At 46.7% G+C, this 26583-nt stretch overlaps 1 protein-coding gene across 2 annotated transcripts in view; it reads right to left on the reverse strand.

The window, feature by feature from the left end:
• Nucleotides 1-428: 428 nt before the first annotated feature.
• Nucleotides 429-26583, reverse strand: part of LOC119650624 (E3 ubiquitin-protein ligase RNF19B-like) — a 227993-nt gene continuing 201838 nt past the window's right edge. For both annotated transcript variants that reach the window (XM_038053513.1, XM_038053514.1), the window contains 3 exons: nucleotides 1760-2257; nucleotides 1575-1703; nucleotides 429-1512 (listed from right to left, as the gene is read on the reverse strand). In XM_038053513.1, the coding sequence (XP_037909441.1) occupies nucleotides 925-1512; nucleotides 1575-1703; nucleotides 1760-2257 (1215 nt within the window). In that variant the 3' untranslated portion in view covers nucleotides 429-924. The remainder of the gene's footprint in view (nucleotides 1513-1574; nucleotides 1704-1759; nucleotides 2258-26583) is intronic.

Consider the following 26583-nt stretch of genomic DNA (forward strand, 5'->3'; position numbering starts at 1 on the left):
TGGATAGCTGAAGGTTGCAGCCTTGAGGCCAGTTCCTATCAGAAACTTTCTAGATGTTTCGGTATCGAAAGAGTTTCGAAATTCAAGGTCACAAATTTGTATTCCTTTTAGTCGCCTTTTACGTTAAACCAGGGATAATTCATAGGAATTTTGGTTGTGCATTATCTCTTGAGCTGAGTCATTATCTGCGTTGAACGAGAAGTTACTTTAGATTCTGGGGAAGACAACACAACATTAGCATAGTGTGGCTGATCGTCTTGTCGTTTGGCATTGTGTTTGGTGTCATTTTGCTGAGAATTGCTTCGTCTTCGTAGTTGATAACAGTGAATTCTTGGACACTCTCTGAGGTCTCCTAAAGCTCCTGCCCAACAGAAGGCTAAACTGAAATTCAGAGAGGGTCAACAATGAAAGCAACTCAGACCATTTCCTTTAATTATAACATTTCTTTATTTTGTATAATTAAATTAATATTTTCTTGTTTATTATTTATAGGCCATAGAATCTCGATTGATCAATTGTATCTTTTTTTTCTTCCTTCAACTTCGCATTAAAAACGAAAAAACGAATAAAGTCGTTTCATTTGGATTCAAATTTCCTTAGCAGCTTCATTTCTCTAAATTAAAGTTTCCTTTTGGGGTAAATATTATCTTTTTATCTTTTGTTTTTTTTGTTTGTTTGTTTTGTTTTCGTATCATTTAAATATATTATACCATGTTTTGTAAATATATGTAGAGAATATTACGTTAACACTAATGTATTTATTACACAGGCAGCGATTCGACGCCGATGCCATAGTCAGCGTCGATGGCGGCGAGGGGAAGGAAAGACAACGACGTAGCTGTGATTACAAACATTTGCAGAGAGAGCAAATCAATTAAAACTGTTTCAATGGTTTCCAAGAACGAACAACTCTCTAATCATTGTCTATGCCGAGGACCGTTTTGTGGGTTTGCTGCTGACACCTCCGTCGGTAGCAGGTGTTCCAGCCGGGGTCGTGGTGGCTGCAGGTTGGTTTGAATGGCTATCGCCCTGCGAGAAGAACAAATTCCGTAGAATTGACGATTTTGAAGGGTTCTTCTCGGGCTTGGGAGGATCACTTCGATTGTTTGCTGTGGGTTTAATGGGCGGCGAGTCCAGCTGCAGTGGGTGGCCGTTTGTGCTAACCGATGACGAATCGCCGCCAGCTTTTCCTTGCGGTTGGGTATCTGCTGCTAATGTAGAAGACGTCGGCCCAGTTGCTGGATGATTGAGCTTCTGATCATTCTCCTCCTCCTTATCTTCCTCCTCGGCTTGTTGCTCTAAACTAACATTCTCGGGGATATAATTTGATCCGGTATTACTATCTAACGACAGGGTTCGATGTGTTGTTGTGCTAAGCTTTGGCATACGCTGAGCGAATGCTAACCGTTTAGTGCCCGATGAACTACTTGAATCGATTTCATCACGAAATGAACGTTCTGAGCTGCGAAATGAGCGACTACTGCCGACGCTTGATTTATCCGCTGCCGAGTCCTTGAAAGGGAACAATAGTATAGCAAAAGAGCATAAGAAATCCGAGGGAAATTGTGAATTACCTGGTCAAGTGGTGCTGTGTACCAGACGTCTGAGCAGTCCCGTTTGCCATCGATTACATAGCAAACCGTGTTGTCGAATCGTACGCGCTCCGAAACTCCATCTTCGCTCACATTAGATGAGTCTAATTGCTGAAGCGGACAACGTGAATTAGTTTTGATCTTGAACACAATCTCATATCACTTACATGCTTATAACTAAGAATTGATCCGGCCAACGCCCTCGTGGACGCCGTATCGTTCAACGTATTCCCCGATTTCTCGCTCACACACGTTACCGCTGAAGCTGTTTCGGATGAGCTGACATCGGCCTGAACCTCAAGTCTATGCCCGGTTATGCTGCCGGCCAGAGCAGTTGTTGACTCACGATTGGATGCATGCGCTACACCAAAAGCTGTATTCTGACCGGGGACACCTATATGACTTCCACTTGCCACGCTTAAACTAACTTCCCCAATGCTGGTAGCTCCGATTCGTGAAACAGCATCCACGCTGGCGCCATCTCCCTGGTTGCGAAGTTGGTTGTCCTCCTCCTCGTCAAATTCAAATTTGAAGCCATCACGGCTTGTTGTAACGCCACAACCGCCACGACATAATGATACGGGCACTACGCCGTACACGTAGAAAAGGAGTATTGGCACTCCTATGGCAACAGCTAGGCCGGCTAGAACGGGCGATACTAGAATCTGAAATAGAGAAGAAGACATGATTTGAATAATTTTAATACGAAAATGAGCTGTTTGGTGAGTATTTGGGATCTAGAACCCAGGTGCCGAGGCAGGAAGAAGGACGCAAAAGCTGAGCCTCGTTAATCTGAGATATCAAATGAGGATGTGATTCGTCATAGGTCTTCCTTTTTTCATCGCGGTATTCTGCCGGCTCCGCGCATGTTCGCTATTTGGAAAGAGGGACTGGGATTTCTAAAAGGACCCCGCTACATACTCGAGTCAGACTAGCTCAGAGGCGAGCTAGCATGTGTCGACGGAGCACTTCAGTAGAGCTGCACTTAGATACTCTTGGACCAACGCGGGCAATTTCGTCAGTTTTCTTGAGGTTTTTGGGACAACTCTTTCCTTTTGATTGGCCATAGATCATTCGGATGATTGTTCTCGCTATCGCCTATCATATCAAGAACATTATTATTCTGTTAAGCGAAAGTCGCACCGCGTCCTTAAAGAACTATTGTGCCCATTTTGCTGGTTGTAGTGTACCTATTAGTGCCGGAAACTGTCCCAGAATGTGTATAGAGGTTTCATCACACTCCGCACAAAACCTGCAGGCAGTGTCCGTAGATATCCCTAGCTTCCCTAGGTGACAGTTTAGCCGAGAGTGACCTACTATGATTCGGAAGTTTTTTTGGTGACATTTAAGCAATCCTTTATGCACATATGGATTCATATCCCCCAATAAGCACCGTGGACTGCTCCATTCCTGGTAAGCCCGCCCAGTATAGTTCACTCAACCGTTCCCCTTCATTTTTTAATGGCATAGCCATGAAACCGATATCACAGAAGGGTTCTGGCCCGTGTAAAGGCGTCTCTGCTACCTTCTTGGCTAGTTTGTCCCAACATGGCCTGGAACCCAGATTATCCAGACCTTGTTGGACGAGCTGATCGTAATTAGTCTCTCAAGACATTCCCATACCAGCTAAAGTTCACCTGGTTGGACCTAAGTGCCTTGATCGCTGCTTGGCTGTCGGTGAGAATAGTAATGTTCTGCCCCGTGTAGTTTCTTTTGAGATTAAAGGAGGCTCATCTGTCTGTGGCGTATATTTCTACATGAAATATGCTAGTGTACCTACCCATTGAGGACCAGTAAATCATTGAGGACTTAATAGTTGACCAAATTTGTAAGGGTTACCACGTTTGATACCAGCAGAATTGCTCAACAACATAGCCTCTAAATTGACAGGCTAGAGGGGAGCCTGGGGCGGGAGATGATATAGTAGGGGTACATATGGTGATTGTCTACTTTCCTAAAACTGCAACCATCGAGGCGGAGGAGGTTCTGAATCTCGTAATCGCCCAAAATAAGAATCTCCACACCTTGTTTTGGAGAGTATTCGGTAGCTAAGTGGAAGGCAAAGATAAGTTCCTCCCGATTAGGGTGAATGATCACACAGGAGATCAAAAGTCACAAGCGCCGCACCAACTGTGCATGTACACAAGGAGAACATGTAAAATATACTTCGGAGGACACATCGAGTGGAAAGGTTGCCGACATCCCCCAAAGATGGAAGTTATAGAGACCGAAAAGGCAGGATCGTGTAAATAAATCGAATGTGACAGACAGACAGACTTCGAATCGATTCCAAAACGTTTCTGTTTAACACAAAACCTTAAAAAGGGAACCTGCTGCCTATTGAAGAAGATAGGTTGATCTGGAGATGGACAGCGGATAGCGTGTTACAGGAAAGTATTATGTTGGAGGACCCTGATTCAACCCCAGTTACGATGCCAATGGACATAGTGAGGTCTGGAAAACCAGAGACACTAATCGAAGAAGTGAGTACTTCCAAGAAATAATCCTTCGCAATAGGATAGAAGCATACACCCATAGACCGTAGAGAATACTCTTGTGAACTGGTTAATCAGGAAATGGAGGGTGCCAGAGAAAATTATAAGAAAGCATCGTTACCGCCTGCGATCGCATTGAACTCTGCACAGATTGGAAACGAATTTAAAATATTTGGGCCTACATTAAGCGGAAGCTTCGAGGGAAACCTATATTGACTTTGAAGCGGCGTTCCCAACAAAGTAGGGAGAAAGTATACCTCGGAGATGCCACGGGATTATCGAAGTGGGCGGAGAGACCTCGGAGCACCTTTTATACTTTGATGCAGGAAAAAAAGCTGAGCTGTACAAATTATGCCGCACATTGTAAGACAGTGAATGTATTTCTCAAAAATCACTTTCTGTGGATTCTATCCCACGATAGAGAATAGTAACATTCTGTCCTTAATTACAGATAAATGCAGAAAAAGCAAAGCTGAAAAATAGGAAAAGAGGAATGCTACTGAGCTAGAGTAAGATGGAGAGTTGACGTTTTATATATGGTTGTCATTTGTTCCTTGGTGGGATATCATTGTTCGCAGTTACCTGAAATGCGCTTCAGCTCACTCCAGGACTTCCCGAGGTACCCGCACTCCTTCTCCACTGCTTTGCACCAAATACGCTTGTAGTGGCCTACTCGCCGGCCATTTTGGGAGAATGGATTCCACCGCATTGCAATTATTGCTCCTTTTTAATGTACGATTGATAGGCCTATGCGCCGACCTAGTTCGTCCTTTGAAACAGTATCAAGTTAGCGTAATCCGATGGTACGACGCAGACAGATGTTGAGGGAGGCTTACAGTGGGGGTCAGTTTTCATGTGTTACTCCCATATAGCAACACAAAAAGAACTCTAGCACAGAACAATCTCTCTCTCTGGTGTTCGGATAATTCTTCTCTAGATTTTAGACAAGGCAGCGAAAGCGAATCTAGTGCTGTTAGTGCATCGGACAATATCCACGCTTCCTAGATATACAAATTGATCGACGCTTTCGATCCTCTACCCATTAATGAAGATAGGGAGAGTGCGATGACCCGGCAGACGGCGAACCTTGGTTTTGTTGGTGGTAATCTTTAGTCCGACACTATCCCCCTCTCTTCTTAAATCTAAAGGCCAAGGAACATGCGATGAGATCAAACAGATGGCAATCTGCAGTCAAGACTTTTGAGGAAAGATGTCATAGTTCATTGCATTCCTGCACATTCTACGAATAGGGTAGCATGGAGAATTTCACCAATAAAAAGAAGAAATAATATCGGTGCTAAGATAAACCCTAGTGGACTCTGCTTTGAACCTCGAAATCCTCCGAAATTTTACGTTTACATTTCACGAAATCAGATGTCGCTCTGATAACAACTATTACTTTCCTTGAAATGTCCGTCTTGCGTAGAGAATGTCAGATATACTCCCTATTCACGATATCAGAAGCTTGCCCGAAATCGATGAAGAGCGGGGGAAGCGAAGATCTAAACTATGCGCACTGTTCCAAAATGATCCGTAGGGTGTTGATTGATCAACGCAGAAGCAGTTTCGATATATTCTTTAATGCGTTTCAGAATTATTTTTGCAATGGTAGGGAGCATGAAGGTACCTCTCTTAAGGTTAAGAACTGTGGTGAAGTGTTCCTTCCATCTCTTCAATTCCTCGTGACCGTCGATGAGCCGTCGATCGTTAACGTCCTTCACAGGACCATGGAAAGATTTGCGCCGACATTCAAGCTCTTTTGTGATGTGGTATACACTTTCGAAGTCATTGAGTTCTGGGGCATCTTCGCTTCCTCGACCAGCGCAGTAGCAAATTCTATTTGACCACGGCGCAAACTACCCTGAACTTCCGGGATTTTGCTCGGCATCGGAGTTCGAGCGCGTCACGCCCGGCATCACTAATAGCGGTCAATAGAGCCTTCAAAAGTCTTCTGCTTATTGATCCGCTTCCACGATTCCGTAGTTAGCCAGATCTTATGACCAACGACTTACGTGCCACCCGAAAAAAGAGAATTTTCGATGACAACCGAAATTCTCGGTGGGTTACTCCATCCGATCAGCAAGATAGTTCTCCTAATGCCGAGCGACAGCTGGAACATACAAGCGGTCGATGTAAAACTCGGGGGGCCGTAGCTCTCCAACCTTTCTAGAAGGGCGAACGCAACACGCAAGCGAACTTCAGTGACCTTAAGATCGTGATCCCTTTTGAGGCCGATGTCAGCGCATCTCGTGTTACGTACATCCAGGAGACAAATCGCGAAGTGGTCGATCTGATTGTTCGTTCGGTGTCGGTCAGTTGAACCCCAACTGACCTTATGGCAGGATCTGTGCTCGAAGAATGTGCCACTAACGACGAGGCGGTAGAAGTTGCAGAAATCCATAAACCCCTCACCATTATCGTTACGGTCGCCAAGACCGTGTTTCCTCCATTACATGTTCGCACAAAGTGTTGCCAAAGCCCACCTTGGCATTCAAATCACCCATCAAGATCACACAGTTATCTTTAGGAAATTTTCCCGAACTGCATGTAATTGCTCGTAGAAAGCATCCTTCCGTTCCCTTTAGTGTACTGTGCTCCCAAGCCAAGAGAGTGCACCTTGCGGTAGCCGCCAGAAACAACCTGACATGGGATTCGTGTCTGCTACCACTTGGCTTTTCAGAGTACAAAACCACATTGCCACAAAAGGGAGATAAGTACTCTCCAGAGTCCCACCATCTTACTTTGTTTAGGCCCAGAATGTCTAGCTTATATCGTAGCTCGAGTTGGAGCAAGCGATTATTCTGAGGACTCTCGCTTTCATTATTGAGGAGCGTACGCACATTGGAAAAGCCAACCATAGTTCATTGTTTAGGATATGGGGGGAAGATAACTAGTGAGAAGTGAGATTTGGGCACAGGACATTTTTGGATAGCAGAATTTTAACACTCTTCTTGAGAGACTTTTGAGGATAGAATATTACGATCCAAATCGACCCTCAGGCAGTTATTAAGGCGCTTAGGTCAAAGCAGAAGAGATGCAGATTGGTATGCGAATTCCCTAACAAATTAAATAAATGGGGCCTGGAAACTCTGGGGTCCGGATCATACTGGATTAGAAAGCTATGAGGCAGCGGATGAATTGGTTAGAAAGGGACCAGAAACACCGCTAAATAGACCAAACCTTTTGTGTAGAATCGGGAAGGAGTTCATAGGCACCAATGATAGGATAGGAAGGACTGGCTGATTTATGATGCGCAAAGTTACCAGAGGGCTCGCAGGACAGTTTAAAATTTACCAAAAAGAGCCTTAGGACCATAGGCAGGCGCATGGGGCGATGCAGGCTGAATTGCCATCTAGGGAAGCAATGTCAGGACGCAATGTCCTCTGTCCTCTGTTGACTGCGGTTATTGCGGCATCCATTTCCCTCGTATAGATGTTGCGGATGACTGTGGAGATGAAGCATCAACAAATGATCTTAACAATCACCTGAAGAACGTTATCATGGATACGGCCACAAAGATACTTGGCCCCAGTCGCAAAAGGAGTCGGAACGGCTGGTTTGACGATGAATGTAAGCTAGCAACGGAACGGAAAAATGCCGCATACCGAATAATGTTGCATTCTCAAAGAACGCGGGCACGCGCAGAGACTTATCACGAACTCCGTCGAGCGGAGAAGCGACTTCACAGACGGAAAAAGGAAGCCTGGGAGAACCAACAAGTCTGTGAACTAGAAAAGTACAGGGAGCAACCGCACCAGGCGCGGAAGTTTTACTAACAAGTCAGCAGGATGAAGCCTTATACACCCCGATGCTCATCCTGCCGAGATAAAGAGGGAAATCTGATTTCCGACAGAATGGGCATATTGGAGCGATGGGTTGAGCACTTTGATGAGCTACTGAACTACTAGAACATCGGTGAGTTGGAGGTCCGCCAACTGAAAACGACGGACAAATACTGCCACCACCAAGTCTAGGAGAAACAGTCCGTGCAACTCATCGACTAAAAAATTATAAGTCGCCAGGAGCCGATGGAATTACAGCCGAATTGGTTAAATATGCAGGCGGCCAGTTACACCAAGTGGTTCATCAACTTGTGCTCAAGGTATGGGACAGCGAATCAATGCCTGACGATTGGCAACGGGGCATTATCTGTCTCATACATAGCATATGCTCCAGGAGAATTCCTGGAAGATGTGTTCTCGGCCCAGTTAATTGCGGTTGGCCCCCTGGTGGGAGTTTCATGGTGGTTGCGGTTATGCCTACATCGCGGGCAGAGCTCCTCCGAGCTCAAGCGTGTAGTTGCGCTGTACAACTCGGGCGCCGTACCCCTTAGTTGCGGCAGAGGTGGGAGATATAAGGGAGATATCACACAGTGCAGCAATTATAGAGGTATCACGTTGCTGAGTACCATCTATAAAATATTCTCTGCTATCTTGCTAGGCCGGATAGCCCCATACGCCCAGAACATCATTGGCCCATACCAAAGAGGCTTCACTCCAGGCAAATCAGCAACAGATCAGGTTTTCTCTCTGCGGCAAGCGATGGAAAAACTGTTGGAATATGGACATCAGTTGCACCATCTGTTCATCGACTTTAAAGCCTATGATAGCATAGCCAGGGTAAAACTGTACACGGCCATGATAGAATCCGATATCCCGACGAAATTGATAAGACTGATTAGGCTGACCCTGACCAATGTGCGAGGCCAGATAAAAGCAGCAGGATCACTCTCAAGACCATTCGACATCAACAACGGTCTACGACAAGGGGATGCGCTATCATGCGTCCTCTTTAACCTGACCCTCGAGAAAGTGATCCGTGATGCTGAGGTAAATGCAAGAGGTACGATCCTCTTTAAGTCCACCTAACTACACTACTTCATGAGAAGCACCAGTATAGACGTACAAACTGCCTTCATTCAGATCGAGCAGGCGCCGCGAGATCTTGGGCTGCACATCAATGAAGGCAAGACAAAATATATGATGACAACGTTAGCACCGAAGACGAATCAACCAACAACATCAAACCGCACTGGTCAAACACGAAGAAGAATAAGGATAGGGGAATACAACTTTGAGACCTTTGATAAGTTCTGCTATCTAGGGTCAAAAATCACAACCGGTAACAGGTACGATGATGAAATCTGCGCACGGTTGTTGTCAGCCAACAAAGCCTATTTCAGCTTACAAAAAACTTTTCCGCTCGAAACGTCTCACCATAGGGTCAAACCTCTTACTGTACAAGACTATGATCTTGCCAGTCCTCATGTATTCCTCGGAAACTTGGGTTCTTAGCAAGAAAAATTGCTGCATCTGCAGTGATTGCAAGGGCAAATTCCAAGGAGAACATTGGAATAGTGCTGGCTCAGGAGCCCTGGGTGTACCGGGGGCAGATTCGCGGTCTGCAAGGAAGAGACATGCAGGTAATTTGGGACTCCTCTTGTGAAAAACCAAGAGCTTGCATAATTCTCAAACGTAATTTAAAATACATGTCTTTCAGAGTTCTTAACCGGGGACCTTGTGGCTATCCAAGCCTCATTGGAAGCCGGGAGGAGCACTCGAGAGGTAGTTGTAGCATCGGGATACTTCCCAAGAGACGAGAGCCGGGCTCCACCGGAACAAGTCGCAAAGCTGACGGGGTATTGCGAGGAGAGGGTGTTACCACTTCTTCTCGGTTGCGATGCCAACGCCCACCACGAAGTGTGGGGAAGCAGCGACACTAATCGTAGAGGTGGCTACCTTCTCGAATTTATTCTTAGTAATAAGTTAGAAATATACAACGTAGGGAACAGTCCAACATTTGTGACCAGCACCATACAAGAGGTAATAGATATAACTCTAGGAAATACCCTAATGAACGGGATGGTCAGCAATTGGAGGGTGTCGGATGAACCCTCAATGTCTGATCACAGGATAATCAGATTCGACATTGAGGGTAATTCCGAAATAAAAAGAATAATAAGGAATCCCAAGAGGACGGATTGGGAATCCTACACAACGCACCTGAGCAACAACATTGCCCACCTTCAAGGGGGAAGTGACATCAGGAGCGAATTGGAATTAGAAACGGTAGTGGAAGACCTCAACACAATCGTCATTGACGCATATGAGGCCAGCTGTCCGGCCAAGACAGTCAAGTCATCAAGGGATGTACCATGGTGGAACAGGAACTTAGCCAGAATGAGAACGGAGGTACGAAAACTCTTTAACCGGGCAAAACAAACCGGGGACTGGCGGAGGTATAAAAATGCACTAAATGCGTATAGCAACGCGATCAGGGAAGCGAAACGGAACAGCTTTAGGGAATTCTGTGAAGGGATTGAACAGATCACAGAAGCAACCAGGCTGTACAAAGCTGTAGCCAAATACGGGGGAATATACTCTGTCTGCTTGAAAAAGGAAGATGGGACATTCACCGAGAATGAGGAGGACAAGATACACCTGCTTCTCAGAACTCATTTCCCGGGGTCCTACCCCTCGGCGGCAGGCGACAATAATCTGCCTGACACCCCAACAACGAACAAAAGGGGAAGGAAAGAAAGCTGGAAACTAGCAAAAGAGGTATGCTCAGAAGCTAGGCTAAGATGGGCAGTGGGAACTTTTCAACCAATGAAATCTCCCGGAGTAAATGACATTTTCCCAGCACTTATCCAGAGAGGCCTAGGAATTATCTTAGAGTCTCTTCTGAGGGTGATAAGGGGGAGCATAGCACTGGGTTACATACCAAGGGCATGGAGACGGGCAAAAGTGGTCTTTATTCCGAAAGCGGGTAAAAAGGATCCTTTTCACCCTAAATCTTTCAGACCAATCTGCGTAACATCGTTCGTACTCAAAACGGTGGAGAAGGTCATAGACAACTATATTAGAACTAACGTTCTAAAGCGTAATCCCCTACATCACTGTCAACACGCTTACCGGGCAGGAAGGTCAACTGAAACTGCTCTGTATCAGTTGACAGAGGTACTACGGGACGCAATAGAAACAAAAGAAATTGCACTGTGCGCGTTTTTAGATATCGAAGGAGCATTCGACAACACATCGCACACAGAGATACAGGATGCCCTGAGCCGCAAAGGAGTGGGAAACACCCTGGCACTCTGGATGGGCAAAATGCTAGAAAGCAGACAAATAGAGGTACAAACAGGTACAAATTCTATTATCATGAACACCACTCAAGGCTGTCCACAGGGTGGAGTACTATCGCTGCTGATGTGGAGTATGGTAGTGGATGAACTCCTGGACGTGTTAACTAATACTGGAATACAAGTCCAGGGATACGCGGACGACATTGTTCTAATCTGTAGGGGCAAATATGAAGATACCCTTGTGATAGAATCCAAACTGGATTAAGGGTTACTAGTGCCTGGTGCAGGAAGGTGGGACTGCGGATCAACCCAACCAAAACCACCATAGTACCATTCACTAGGAGGCGTAAGCTGGATCACCTGAAAGCCATAACATTACATGATATGGAGGTGAAACGAGAAACAGAGATCAAATATTTGGGAATTACGCTAGACCAAAAATTACCCCGGAAGACACATGTCAGAAACACTTGTCGAAAAGCCACGAGGGCTCTGATGACTTGCAGATCCATAGCAGGAAAAAATGGGGTTGCAGCCCGAAGATACTACTTTGGATATATACTGCAATAGTAAAGCCAATGATTACCTATGGAGCGGTAATCTGGGCAGAAAGAATCCAACTCAGCACACAAGCCAGGGAATTACATAAGCTCCAAAGGCTGGCTTGCGTGTGTATCAGTGGGGCAATGAGGGCATGCCCAACGGCATCCCTGGAGGTCCTTCTGGGATTAACCCCCCTCCATCTGCACATACAGATGCAGGCAAGGAGATCAATATTCAGGATGGCCGGTAGTATGAATGAGGCGGGGAGCTGCCTAAATCGAAGGAAGATTGATATCCTTTCTAGGCGGTATCCCGAATTACTGATACCGAGGGAAAACATGACAACGAGGTTTCACTTCGATAAGAAGTTTGAAACACGTTGGAGTAACAAGGCAAACTGGGAGAGCGTGGCTGCGACATACGGCTTAAACCAGCAACTGATTACTTAGTACACTGACGGATCCCTCACAGCAGAGGGAGCGGGTGCCGGTGTCATTGGTTCAAGGAAAATGTACTTTGAGTCAATGGGCAGGTACACTAGCATATTCCAGGCGGAAATTTACGCCATAGACAAATGTGCCTCCTTTAATCTGCAAAGGAATTACAGGGGGTAGAACATTGTTATTCTCACCGATAGCCAAGCAGCAATGAAGACACTTAGATCCAACTAGGTGAACTCTAAACTGGTATGGGAATGCCTTGAGAGACTGAATACACTCGGCTCGTCCAACAAGGTCTGGATACTTTGGGTTCCAGGCCATGCTGGGTTGGAAGGCAATGAGGCAGCGAATGAACTAGCCAAGAAGGGAGCAGGGATGCCTTTACACGGGCCAGAACCCTTCTATGGAATCGGAAACGGTTTCATGGCTATGAATCTAAGAAACGGTTGACGGAACTATATTGGGCGGGCCTACCAGGGATGGAGCAGTCCAGGGTGCTTATTGGGGGATACGAACCCATGCGCACAAAGGATTGCTTAAACCTCACCAAAAAGAACCTCCGAATCATAGTGGGAATTCTCACTGGTCATTGTCGGTTGAACTATCACCTAGGGAAGCTAGGGATATCTACAGACACTGCCTGCAGGTTCTGTGAGGAGGAGGACGAAACCTCTATGCACGTCCTGGGACAGTGTCCGGCACTTGTGCAAAGTAGGTCGATACATCTGGGAGAACACTAAATACCAGATGCAAAGCTGAAACTTCTGGAAGTGGGGAACATACTAAAGTTCCTAACGGTTACAGGCCTGCTTGAGATACTATGATCAACAGGTACACTATAACCAGTAAAAGGGGCACAATAGTTCTTCAAGGACGCGGTGCGACTTTCCCTTAACAGAATAATAATAAAGAAAAATTGCGAACTCTTGGCCGCGTTCGAGAGAAGAATCCTCCGAAGAATTTTTAGCCCCCTACATGAGGATGGACGATTCCGTAGCCTACACAATGACGAAATCTATGAGCAATACCATGACCGTCCGGTTGTGGATAAAATCCGGCTCAATATATTGCGGTGGGCGGGTCACTTAATCTGTATGGATGAGGATGATCCCACCCGGAAAGTCTATAAGGCAATATCTGTGGTAGAAAAAGAAGACGAGGCAGACCCTGCCTGAGATGGAACGATGGCTTAGGAGCTTTTAAGGATATTGAATTGATGGACCTCGGCGCAAAACCGGGATGTCTGGAGTTCCTTATTAAGGCAGGCCTAGACCGGATACCGGTTGCTGCGCCGTTGATGATGATGAGTTCTTAGTCATCCAAATTGAAGCTACCATTTCCCTCTTTCTCACCCCGAGGCTTGAGACGAAATGATATCCCATTCATGGATACTTATGGCTAGCATATCACCTATCGCCTGGACGTTCAAACAGATTCAGTAAACCACTATCCACACGAATAAGGTTTGTCTAAAGTACTCTACTACGATACTTTCTTTCACATTAGAATGGGATTAAATTTTCAAATTCAATTTTCAGTAAATGTCCAGAGATTCCCTTCAAAAGAACTCTTCTTCGACGTCGTCTTCCCGTCTTCAATGAAATCCTCCAGAGTCCCTCCGAGACAATTTCATTTCATTGAATGCTAATAAATAATAAACTATTTCCATGATAAAACTTCCTTGCACCCTAATCAAATCCATTCAGTTCTAATCAAAATCTTGATGATTCCAATCTCATGTCCGTCTCCCGCTTCAGCTCCATCAATTACATTATCAATTTATTTCTTCTCTCATCTCATCTGTGGACAGCATCATTCCACTTAGCCAATTCAATCATTATTATCGTCTATCGGTCTCCAGAGGCTCAACGGCCAGGCAAGAAAGGAGAAGCAACAAGAGTGAAACACGACACGATTATGCTATGATAATGAAATTACCATACATCGTATAGACTCATGGATTTTTGCGGTTTCAAGGTGCCATTTCCCCTCGTTTTATACACATCAAAGGATCACAAGGATTCTACATTCTATTCAATTTCCCTTTGAGTAACTGCGGCTCCCCCGGTTCCATTATTTCCGAGTCAGAAGTAACATGAAAGCGCCTATTCCTGGAAGGACTATGTAGCCCCAGTCCACCCAGAAGGGTAGCGTTTCCAATCGATAGAGTATAAGAGAAATACGAAGCAGGAAGCCAGTGCGCATGCATGGAACCTGAAGCCTCTCCTGCAGCATTTTTGGGGAGCTTTCGGACTATGTGATGTGACAGACAACTTCATTTTTTACGGAGATAAATAATCTGTGATACGTGACGTTGGGAGCGATGTATTGAAGGAAGATTTATTAATTTCTCAGCATCCTTATGGTCTGGAGGAATAACGATGAGGTGAGGCGGTTGGATGAAGGAGGCACTAGACCAGGGTGTATTACGTATACATATGTTTCGTATTATAATAGTTCAATCAAGATTCTGCCGTGTCTATCGCTGACGACAGGCATCCATTCATTTTGTTGCGCTAGTGCGTCTCAAGGATACCAAGAAGTTATACGGCGGAACAGAATAAATTGAATGAGGAAGTTGATAACGAAATTCAGCGGAACATTTCCGGCCACAGGAGGACTCGCTGTATGTGCATGTCATTTTTAATTGACCATTGTTGATTTGATTGTCGTCAAGCTCTGTATAGTGAGCTGAATCTTGTAGCACTTTAAGATAGGGATGAATATTAGTCCAGAAAAGGAAGAAGTTACAGAAAACTCAGAGCACTCTTTAAGAGACGGAAACATATAATATTTCTGGGCATGTATTTCGTGAAAAAGCTGGGAGGAACAGGAAATTATTGTCACTTCGATGTGTTGATTTCTGAGGATGGTAGTGATTCCAGGGTTGAACTCATATCTAATTCTATGTGCACTTCGGAATAGGGAGCGCATAATAGCAAAGTGTTGTTAATAGGGCCCCAATCGAAGGTGGAACAGCATACATTCAACACGCAGCCAATGGGGAGTTTCTTAAGTATTTGGACTCTGAAAGTCATTGAAGGAATCCAGTGGTGCCAGCCGTGCACCTTCGTGCTGGAACCAACGGCAAGAACCTCAGGGAGAGAGACAGCAGATGGAAACAACTATGTAACGATTGGTACAAAAGCATTTCGGCTTTCTGTCAGAGTGCAACGAAAAAGCGGAAGTTCCACGGAGTCCTGTTCAATAGCTAGTATCAGAAGACCATCCATATTTTCAGCATCTCTTCCACAATGTTGTCTGGAGAGAGATCCCCTGTGTTTAAATAGAGCTGCTGACGAACCCCATCCCACCTTCCACAAGAAAAAAAAGTGTGGTGGGCATCGTCCACAACTCCATTGCAAAACACACAATCCGGAGAACGCGCCTTTCCAATCTTGTGCAGGTAAGACTGAAAACTTCCATGCCCACTTAAAAATTGGGTAAGGAAATAGTCAGTCTCACCATGCTTCCGATTCAGCCACGCACCTAAGTTGCCGATGAGCCGCGCAGTCCATCTGCCTCTAGTTTCATTTTGCCAAGAGAGCTGCCACTCGTCTAGAGTGTGTTGCCCTTCTTCGCGAGCAACCACCTCCCTTGCGCTTGTATATGGCCTGACGCTCCCTAGCAAGAAGGGCAACGGGGATAACTCCCGCGTTCACCATCACGGCCGGTTCAGAGACTGTGCGGTCCGCAGACGCCACCCGTAAAGCTCCCCGTCTCTGTACTTGCGCGAGGCGTATACGATATACCTTCTTTGTTAAGGGCGCCAGCCCATACCTCTGCGTCGTAGAGCAGGGCAGACTGCGTTCAGCTCATCAGGAGACGTCGCCTACTAGACGTAGGACTCCCAATGTTTGCCATTAGCCTACTTAACGCCGAAACTCCAGCCGCAGCCTTGTTCGCTGCTGCTTGGATTTGCTCAGAAAAGCTCATCTTTGAGTCAAGAGTCAACCCGAGGTACTTTACCGCTGATTTTGACTCGATACTACGATATGGGACGCAGGGTCGGAATTCTCTTCTTAGTCAGGATGACTACTTCGGTTTTTTCCAGTGCAAGGTTGAAACCATGAGTAGTCATCCATCCGCTTACCCGTCACATCAATATGCCGAGTCTGCTTTGCGCCTGTTTGACAGTGCGTCCAGCAACAAGCGCTGCGACATCATCTGCGTAGCCGACCAGGCGCGACTCTTCTGGCATGTCGAGTTTAAGCAGACTGTCATAGGTAGCGTTCCAGAGGTCCGGCCCTAGGATGGATCCCTGCGCTACCCCCGGCGTGACCTCCATCCACCTTTGACCCTCTAGTGTTTCATAGAGCAGGGAGCGGTTCCTCAGATAGTCCCTCAAAATCCGTAAGAGATAGTTCGGTACGTTGAAGGTATTGTCTAGTGTGCCTAGAATGTCTTTCCATCTTACAGAATTGAAGGCGTTTCTGACGTCAAGCGTTACGAGGAGCACCACCCGTCGAGTTCGGCGGCTATGTGCCTCTGCTCGTCGAACGGCGCCCACGACTTGCATGACAGCATCAATTGTCGATCTCTCTGCCCTAAAACCAAACTGCCGGGGAGATAAATCTCCGGCAGCGCGTATCGCTTCAGCGAGTCTACTTCTGATGAGCTTTTCCAGCACTTTCCCAGCAGTATCAAGCATACATAGTGGGCGGTATGAAGACGGCAGTTCGGGATCGCCTGTCTCTTTAGGGATCAGCGCAAGCCTCGCAACTTTCCAACGAGCAGGGAAAATGCCCTCTTTCAGGCAAGCGTTGAATGCGCCGAGCAGTAGGTCTGGCTGGTGTTGGAATACCAGTTTGTACACCTCTGCTGGAATACCATCGGGTCCTGGCGCCTTCTTGTTTTTCATAGAGAGGACTGCCTGTTCCAACTCTTTTACAGAGAAAAGTGGACAGTCCTCTGCGCTCTCCGCGCCGACGTCACCATCCCATACGGGGTGTGCAGGGAAGAGTGCCCTCACAATGCGGTCCATCTGCTCGGCCTTAAGTGAACAGGGTTTCCGCAGAGCCCCGATTTTTCGGGTTACATGTTTGTAACCGAGTCCCCACGGATCCCCATTCACCTCGTCGATCAGATCTTGCCAGCAGCGAGCTTTGCTCTTGTTTATTGCGCTGCGGAGTCTCCTTTTGGCTGATTTGTACTCCATCATTATGGTACATGCCTCCTCCCGGTCGCCTAGACGTTGTGTTAAGCGGCGGAGCCTGTGACACTCCTTCCGGAGCTCTGCGATTTCCACTGTCCACCAATACATGGAAGGTTTGCCGCGCCTCGATGTCTTCCTGGGCATGGAGGCTCCGCAGACCGTCGTTATCAGGTTCATAACTGAATTTACGACAGTGTCAGCAACGGCGCCACCGCCCCCAGCAGTACCCTTCAGCGTGGCCCCACCTGTTCCCAGAGTTTCGACAAACTTCCCGGTGTTCACTTTCGCGGCGTTCCATACACAGAAAGATCGCTGGGGTGGCGCACACCGAGAGTTTGTGTCCACCACTTCGAAAGCAATGTATTGGTGGTCACTTGCCGAAAAGTCTTCCAGAATTCGCCACCACAGCGACACCAGTGATTCCGATGCGAAGGTTACGCCTGGAATGCTTCCTTCGCAGCCCGGGCACCGGAACGTTGGGGTGGATCTGGTGTTTAGAACTACCAGTCCTGTTCTCGCCGCCATTTCCAGAATTCGTTTCCCTCTGGAATCTGTGTGAGGCATGCCCCATTCAAGTGCCCTAGCATTGAAGTCACCCCCGACCAGGATCCGCCCATCCGTGCTTAAGATAGCGTCCTCCAAAGCCTCAAGCCTGCGTCGAAAGTCCGGCATCATCTCATTCGGCGTAAGATAGACACTAAAAAACGTTATCCCTGAACACCGAATCCAGACAAAGCCGTCCCCTCGGCCTTGGGCAAGAACCCCTAGGAGGGTGCCGTCCCGAACCCAGATGGCAGCGGTACCTGATATGTCTGGGTGCCATGAAACTGGGCCCTTGTTTCGGTACTGCTCACTGATGAGTACTAAATCAGCTTTGGTCTCCGCAGCGAACTGCGCTAGCAACTCGTGAGCGGTTGCACTCCGGTGCATATTGATTTGTAGGATGCGAATCATGTTGACCGTATCCTAGCTCTTTCCAGTTCTGCTCTGAAAACTGGACACCGCCCCGATCCCGCAGTGTGCGCAATGCTCTTATCAGTCGCGCCACGGTCTCTGCATAGGACGCAGCTTTCCTTTTCATTGCAGGTGTTCGCTTTATGACCTGCCTGACCGCATTTACGGCATGTTACCCTTCTGTCAGGTCCCCGACAGTTTGCAGATGTGTGCCCATAGTCCAAACATCTGTAACATTTGGTTGGGGCGGCCCGAATTCGTATCCTACACACTACCCAACCAATTCTTATTTTCCCGCTGTTTAGAAGCTTCCTCGCATATTGCTCGGCAACTTCCACTACAGCGAGTTTTTGGCCTCGGGAGTTTGCGGAGGTGATACCAATCCGGACATTGGTTACCTCCGGGCATTCGCGTTTGATGGCCTCTTCTACCTCGTTGTTTTCCGTGAGACAATCAAGGTCTCGGATTTCTAAAGCACACGTGGGTTCCAGGCTAGAAACCAAAATGTTGTTGATAGGGCTCCAAGCGAAGGTGGAACAGCACACATTCAACACGCAGCCAATGGGGAGTTTCTTAAGTATGTGGACCCTGAAAGTCGTCGAAGGAGTCCAGCGGTGCTAGCCGTGCACCTTCTTGCTAGAACCAACGGCAGGAACCTCCGGGAGAGAGACAGCAGATGGAAACAACTACGTAACGATTGGTACAAAAGCATTTCGGCTTCCTGTCATAGTGCAACGAAAAAGCGGAAGTTCCACGGAGTCCTGTTCAATAGCTAGTATCAGAAGACCATCCATATTTTGAACAAGATTGTTACAAATACAAGGACGAAGCACGCATTGCGATGTGCCCAGAAGTCACTTACATCTACCGGTGGTGGATGCCAATTCCTGCTACTGGTAAACTAGTGCCGGAGGTATGGATATGTTATGAGGCAAGGTTATCGGAGCTGTTCATGGAGCATTATCTGGGCGACAAGGGGGAACAGGGTGATATATTTCCTGCTTTGATTCCTTCCAGGTGGTCTGTGAGTACCATCAAATATCGAGCGAGGACCAGTTATGCAGGGGCATTCTCAGTTTGTGCTTTACTAGGATCTACTATATGAAGCCCGAGAGGGCGTGGAGCTCAAGATTATCCTATTCGACCCTATGCAGGGGGCCCATTGTTTGCGTGTGATTTCCGAAAATCCGCATAGGTAAGGACTAGCTCATTGAATCATTGCGCCTTTAAAACCCAGGATTCCCATGAACATTTGTGTGATGATGAAGGAGTGAGAACTCCAGAGGAACAACTAGCCTTTCCTACTCCGAACCGGAAAAGACGGACGACGATTAGATATCAAAGACGCAACGGTTAAAGTGCTTGAAACCGGATGACGAAATGGACCCAGCCGATGTCGCCAACGAACTATAGGAGATTGACGGTCTGACCTGGACCAACGGTCCATCAACGAAAGCAAAACATGCTGAAAACAATGCAATAAATCTTCAGCACTTGAAGTGCTGCTAGTTGCGGGCTACTATGGGTAATCTGGGCAGGAAGACATCGAAATCAATACAGAATCCTGCGTTATCCTGCCATAACGATGTGGCAATAATATATGAGCCCTGGGTTGGAGGAGGACGAATTTTCAGGGGGCTATAAAGCAAATATTAGAATTTATTCTACAGCACAAGATATGCTGATCGAGAGAGGACTAGATCATGTACTTCCCCCGCGAAGAGCCTACACGTCTTCCTGTTTCCAGACTTGAGTTCTGAGGCTTAACTGTCAGGAGGAAAGTCAAGCTATTGATAGCCTCTCTTGGGTTATTTTAATTCAAACCTGCTGGTATGTAACAGGGACAGTACACCAAATTTCCATTTCCATTGACGGTTTGGAGGTGGTCTTTGATATCACAATACTAACTGACAATGGGACTTTCAGATTAGAGAATGGAAGACTGATCGATTGGAAGAAGTCTGATCAGGTTATCAAAACTAACAACTGCCGGTGCTCTCAATAGTAACATTCGCATGACACACGATTTAGAGTCAAAGGTCGAAACTTTGGAGAAGCAAATCGAAATCGCTTTTAGAGTGTGGTGTCCGGCAATATATAGTAAAAAGACCTTGTCACCGTGGTGCAAGAAAGAGCTTTATAATCTCGGAATACTGACCAGGGAGATTTTTAACATCTGCTACAGGCATAAAAACAGACAATCATACAAGAACTTAAAGGGAGCAGTCCTTATTGGAGTCAGCGATTCTGTGAGATTCAATAAGATTATGGCTGAGGAACCTAGGAGTCCCTCTTTTCTTAAAAAATTTAAGGACTCCTAGACGGAATCTTTTGGAGAGACCCTGGAGTTCCAAGTTAAGACTAGCTTCCCCTCTAACGAAAAAAACTGTGTGTCAGAACCCCATTTGGAGATTAGACATTTCCAGTCGTTTGAGAAAATTGAATCGGTAATTACCGAAGATAAATCACCTGGGCTATGAACAGCTTCTTCATGTATAAATGTCCACGTGACGATGAGATTGGCAGCGTTGGACATAGAGATTTGTTGACCGATTCGAGGAGGTCTTATGAGGAGAGAAAAAGAAGAACGGAGCAAGCTGGACGTAGTGAATCTCAGAAAGGCGAACTTTTCAGGACTTCCTGTCCGAATCGATTCAGTGAATTTGAGTTCGACTCCAAGGTTCGCAACGTTCCGCAGAAATGTCGACAAAACGTGAAATCCTGGCAGAGGACAGCACTGAAACCGTCTGTCTGTTTCGGTTCCTCAACGATCATAAGGAGTATATCCTATTGAGACCAAAATTAAAACCACAAAAGCGCCTCCGAGAAGGGAGGGAGGTGGAGGACGGATTCAAGCCGAAGCTAGACTCTGGTTAAATCAAAGAAGAGAAAGCTATGCAAACGAAATCACTTAGAACCAATGATAATTACAGCAAAGCCTCTCCTATGCTGTCGTCTTCCGCGGAGTAGAAGAAGATGCTTCTTTGAAATAGCCAAGCGGTAGTGTGACGCGAAAGAAAAGAACTTTGAACATGAGCATTGGCCTGAAGAAAATATGGACCCATTGCTTGATGAGCAAGTTTTCCTTCCCATATTCATTGTGGTTGAGTGCAAGAACCAGACGAGATCACCCCTAGGGCACTATCTTTTGGATAGTAAAACTAGTTGCCGAGGAATTTATCACCAGTAACTAATGAATTTCTGGACAAAGTAAAAAGGGTCTGACTCAACGGTGCAACCCCAATCTAGGTCGAATCCATAACACAACGCTTTTATCAAGGATACCCCCCAAAATTCTCACTAATAGAGCCATCTTCCACTAGAAAGGCCTGAAGAGGCCAAGGCAGAGAGGTAACCTCTAAGACCACGTCTTACAATGCATCTGAGGCAGGAGAAGCTTAGGTTGTGGATGCGATTCGTCGAGGATGTTCCCTCTCGGTCGCAGCACTCAGGCTCAGGTTTTACGGCTCCACGTGCGCGGTCGAACTGTTGCTTTTTTTATATTTTCATTTTCTAATTTAGGGTTTTGATTTATTCGATAGGTGCACTCGAGATTCTGTATTGGTTGAATTTTCAGGATCCGGTCCCGACTCACACATCGGATAAAAGGTCACGTGAATTTGTGTATAATGACACGCGAGGGATCGAAGTGCTGAAAGCATCCCATCTCATTCCCGAACCTGGCTGGCATAGAGACATGCAATCATGTGGCGAAGGAGGACTTCATAGTCTCGCGGAAATAGAAGAACTTTCAAGGCAGGATATTTGCAGACTTTCAGACAGCTGCTGGTGTTTGTCACTTCACATGATCCACACTAACTCAATTGCGATTGCAAACGACCAAATGCCCAGACAATTCCAGACCGAACCCCATTCCACTCTTCCACGATTTTGTGCACTCAATCGCAGCCTACCGTATTCTCTCGAACTTGGACTTAGTCAAGCTATACCATCGAATCCCTGAAGCTTCCAAAGACATTTCGAAAACGGTAATATCACTAAGACGACTTTTGAACAGTGTGATGTTGCGCAAACCTTTCAGAGATTCATCCATTCTGTGCGGCGAAACTACCACTTTTGCTTCGTCTATTCGGGTGATGTTCTCGTCGCGTTTTCCTCTGAGTCCCAGCACTTAGAGCACAACGAGTGCATTTTCCAACGTCCCTTGAAGCCGTTGATAAGTGCAAATTCTTGCAACGGCAAGTGAAATTCCTTGGTTATTTGGTTACTCCTGAAGGTTCCTGCTTCCGAAAGCATATTAAATTTCTACAGTCGTTTCTTGTGCAACCCCATCCATACTTGTCTGGATCGAAGACGTTGAGCTTCTTTTCCAAGCAACTGAACATCGCTCAACAGAAATACAGTACCTACCAGCGTGAGCTATCAGTCGGGTATCTAGCAGTTAAATACTTCCGGTACTCCCTTGAAGGTAGACCGTTCACAGTGATTACGAACCATAGGCCACTCACCTTTGCTTTAACACAGAACCCGACAAAGTGTGCCCTCGTCAACTTCGGCAACTGAACGTTATAAGACATTACATTTCCTACATAAAACACGTGTCTGGAAAGGATAACCTGGTTGTCGACACTTTGTCACGTGTCAAGATTCCCGTCATCGTCAACTTTCCGACAATCGCGGCGACGTAGAAGGAAGATTCACAGCCTCAGGACCAACTCCAAAAACATTTAGGAAGCTTCCTACCTTCGGATCAGTCTCTAACATATATTTGCAAACCTGAGACAAAGGGCCAAGGTCATATATTCTGGCGGATTTACGCAAGGAAGTATTTCACTTCGTTCACGATCTAACGCAAGCAGGTATCCGTCCATAAATAAGGATATACATTTTTGAGCCAGACAGTGTTTCGAATGGCAGAAGTGCAAAACTAAAAAACATGTTAGGAAAGAGGTAATGTGTTCCCTCAGTCCTTCAGGTGTTTCCACACTATCTTGCATGGCCTCAGGTGTTAGTCCACAATCATCGATAAATTTCTACAGAAAAGGGATGTTTGAAACATGGCACACTGGGTTCAAGGCCCCTATAATGGTCCATGATGACCCTTCTTGGTCGCAAGCCCTGAAATGAATCTGCTGTAACTCTGGTGCAGCTGGTATACGGGGAGACCCTGAGACTCCCAGCGACCCTTTTTTTTTTGAGGAGGTGGAAATCTTCAAAAGACACTGGTCTCGATACACCAGCGATTTTTACCCACTAAAACCACCCACGACTCCCTCCCTGCCCCGCGGAACTACCATAAGGCATTACATCACGGGGCGGAGTCAGCTCACTCTAGCTTAATCCCATTTCTTCTATACGCGGCGCACGTAACCGCGCTTTTCTCCTTTCCTCTGCCTTTCGCAATTTATCTTGAATAGATGCGACCATGGAGTTGACCGCATTCCAATTCTCTTGATGTGCTAGCATTTTCGGCACCAGATTTTCTGGTACCAGCACCTCCCCTAGAGTCTCCTCTAGATTCCTCCTTTCTTCCACAAATCTCTGAAAGTGGAAGAATACATGCTCTGGGTCCTTTGGGACTCCATTGCAATTTGGACAATCGGGTGAGGTCTCCAATTTAAACCTGTGAAGGTATTGGAGATATCCTACGTGCCCCTTGAGAAACTGGGTGAGATTATAATTAATCTCACCGTGTCGTCTCTCCAACCACTCCTTAATGGCAGGAATGAGCCTGTGAGTCCACCGACCCTTTCCCGAGCATTCCCACCGCTCTTGCCATCTATTTATGGATCTCTCCCTCTCAGTGTTCTTCGTCTGCAATAAGGGAGAGATTGGCTTCGCATGGTATATATTCGCCATCTCATCTGCCAAAATGTCAATCAGCATCATTCCAGAGATGACGAATGCTGCATCATCTGAGACAGTCCTGAAGGCAGAGCATACCCTCAGGGCGGTCCTCGTGTAGACAGCATTCAGTTTGCTAGTATTAACTGACATCCGCAACGCCTCACTCCAAACTGGGGTCGCATAGAGCATGATTGAGGTCACCATCCTGGCTATAAACAACCTAGAAGTATGCCGTGGCCCTCTCACGTTCGGCATCATCCTCGCCAGAGCCATACTAGCAGTGGATGATTTATCACAAATATACTGTACGTGTTGCTTATAGCTGAGCTTCCTGTCTATCACCACCCCCAAGTATTTGATGGTCGGCTTGGAAGTGATGATATGATTCCCGATTCTAACACAGGCGTAATTTCTCATCCGGCGCTTCGTGATCAGGACCACTTCTGTTTTTTCCTCCGCAAGCGTCAGACCAGAGCCTTTGACAGTACTGATTGCCTCACTTGAGTATAACTCAGCATCTTCGAGATGCTTTGCGACAACAACCAGTGCTATGTCGTCAGCGTAACCCACCACTGTGGCTTCCTCCGGAAGGGGAAGATTAAGAACATCGTTGTACATGACGTTCCACAGCAGTGGAGCCCTGCGGGACACCCGCGGAAACAACGTACTCCTGGGGTACGTCATCGGTGTCATACCAGAGCCTTCTTTCAATTAAATAGCTATCGACGATAGCATCGAGATAGGCGGAAATACCGACCTTCGCTAAAGATTTCCGTATTAGAGTCCAATTGGCCGAATTGAATGCATTTTTCACATCCAGGGTTACTACCACGCAATATTTGCTGGTACTACCCTTTCCGTGGATTGCATCTTCGGTCAAGCCAGTAACCAATTTGATGGCATCAATGGTTGATCTGGCTTTACGGAACCCATACTGCCGATCTGAAAGGCCGCCTTGGCTCTCAACTACCGGGAGTAATCTATTATAGATTACCCGCTCTAACATTTTCCCCACCGTGTCCAAAAGACATATGGGTCGGTATGACGATGTTTCCCCTGGAGGTTTACCAGGCTTAGGCAGAAGTACCAACTTCTGTCGCTGCCGCTGGAAAGATTCCCCCAGACATGCACGCTTCGAACAACTCAGCGAACATGTCAGGTCTGGATTTCACGACAAGCTTAAGGGCCTTATTTGGTACTCCGTCCAGGCCCGCGCTTTATTGTCTCCTATTCTACCGCAGATCTCCAGCAGCTCGTCTTTGGTGACTGGCGGGATTGCCGTCACATTCAGAGGTGGTAGGAATGTATCGGTGCTCTCCTCTTGCTGGGGGAATAACCCCTGGATGATTTTCAGCAAGAGGGTGCGTGATCTGCGGAGATGAACGGCCTTTGAATCGTCCCATCACTATTCTATAAGCACTTCCCCACGGGTTTACGTCCGTTTCTGAGCAGAGCTCCTTAAAGCATTTTCTCTTGCTTCGCTGGATGGCGAGCTTGAGGGTTTTGCGGGCTGCCTTGTAGGCGCATTCTTTCTGCCCTTGATCGACTCTAGCTACCGCCCTCTGAGCCGTTTTTCTGGCTCGGTGGCAGGCTGATCGAAGACCGGTCAGTTCATCATTCCACCAGTAGTTTGGTCTTCTACGGGGGAACGAGCACCTCCTTGACATGGACGCGTCACATGCTTTGGCGATGCATTGAGCCAGATGGACGGCTTTTTCCGTGCAGGCGCCTGCTTTATCAGGTTGATCTAACCACACCTCTATGAAGGTCTGCTCATCCAAAGATTTTGCAGACCAGCCAGAAATCTTTTTCGGTTTCGGGCATGATAGTTCTTTGCCCTGAGGCTCGACACATGTCTCAAAGAAGATTGCCTGGTGATCGCTGTGGGTGTAGCGTTCGCTGACGCACCAGGACATACCACCTCGTATTGTGGTTGTTTGAGTACCGCCATAGGCTTTTCGTAAACTCACAACAGACTCTTCGGCTAGTTCTTGCAACTTGAATTGCTCCTTCAGAGCAGTGCAAATTTCTGCTTTTGATGTTATTTCATCGAGATCCTTACATTGTATGTAGATCTCATGTTTTTGGGCACGCACTGCGGCATTCTCCCCAAGCGAGTCCTTCACCCGCCCACGCTGGATCTTTTTAGCTCGAACATGAGATCCCCTTTCTGGGTTCTTCGGATTCGATTCACATTTCCGCTCAGATCTATTAGGTTGGGATCCGCTTTGACCTCTCTGAGTATCTCCGGGTAGGACAGATTGCCCTTACTGGAGATAACAATCGCATCTGGACGGGTTCGCACTTTTGCTTTTCCTTTCGTTTTTTTGCTCGTAACCTTAGTCCATCCATTGTTCCCATTCGTCTTGGGCTTCACAACGCTGGTCGACTTTTCTACATTCGCTGTATGCTTTCATCCTTCAGAGCTATTAGTGCTAGTTTTTAGAGTTTCCTGTCCGCCCTTTTTTCTCTTAGGCGCCTGCTGATTATTTAAAGGATCCCCCTCTTTTTC

The sequence above is a fragment of the Hermetia illucens genome, chromosome 3, assembly GCF_905115235.1.
Source record: "Hermetia illucens chromosome 3, iHerIll2.2.curated.20191125, whole genome shotgun sequence".
NCBI lineage: Eukaryota > Metazoa > Arthropoda > Insecta > Diptera > Stratiomyidae > Hermetia > Hermetia illucens.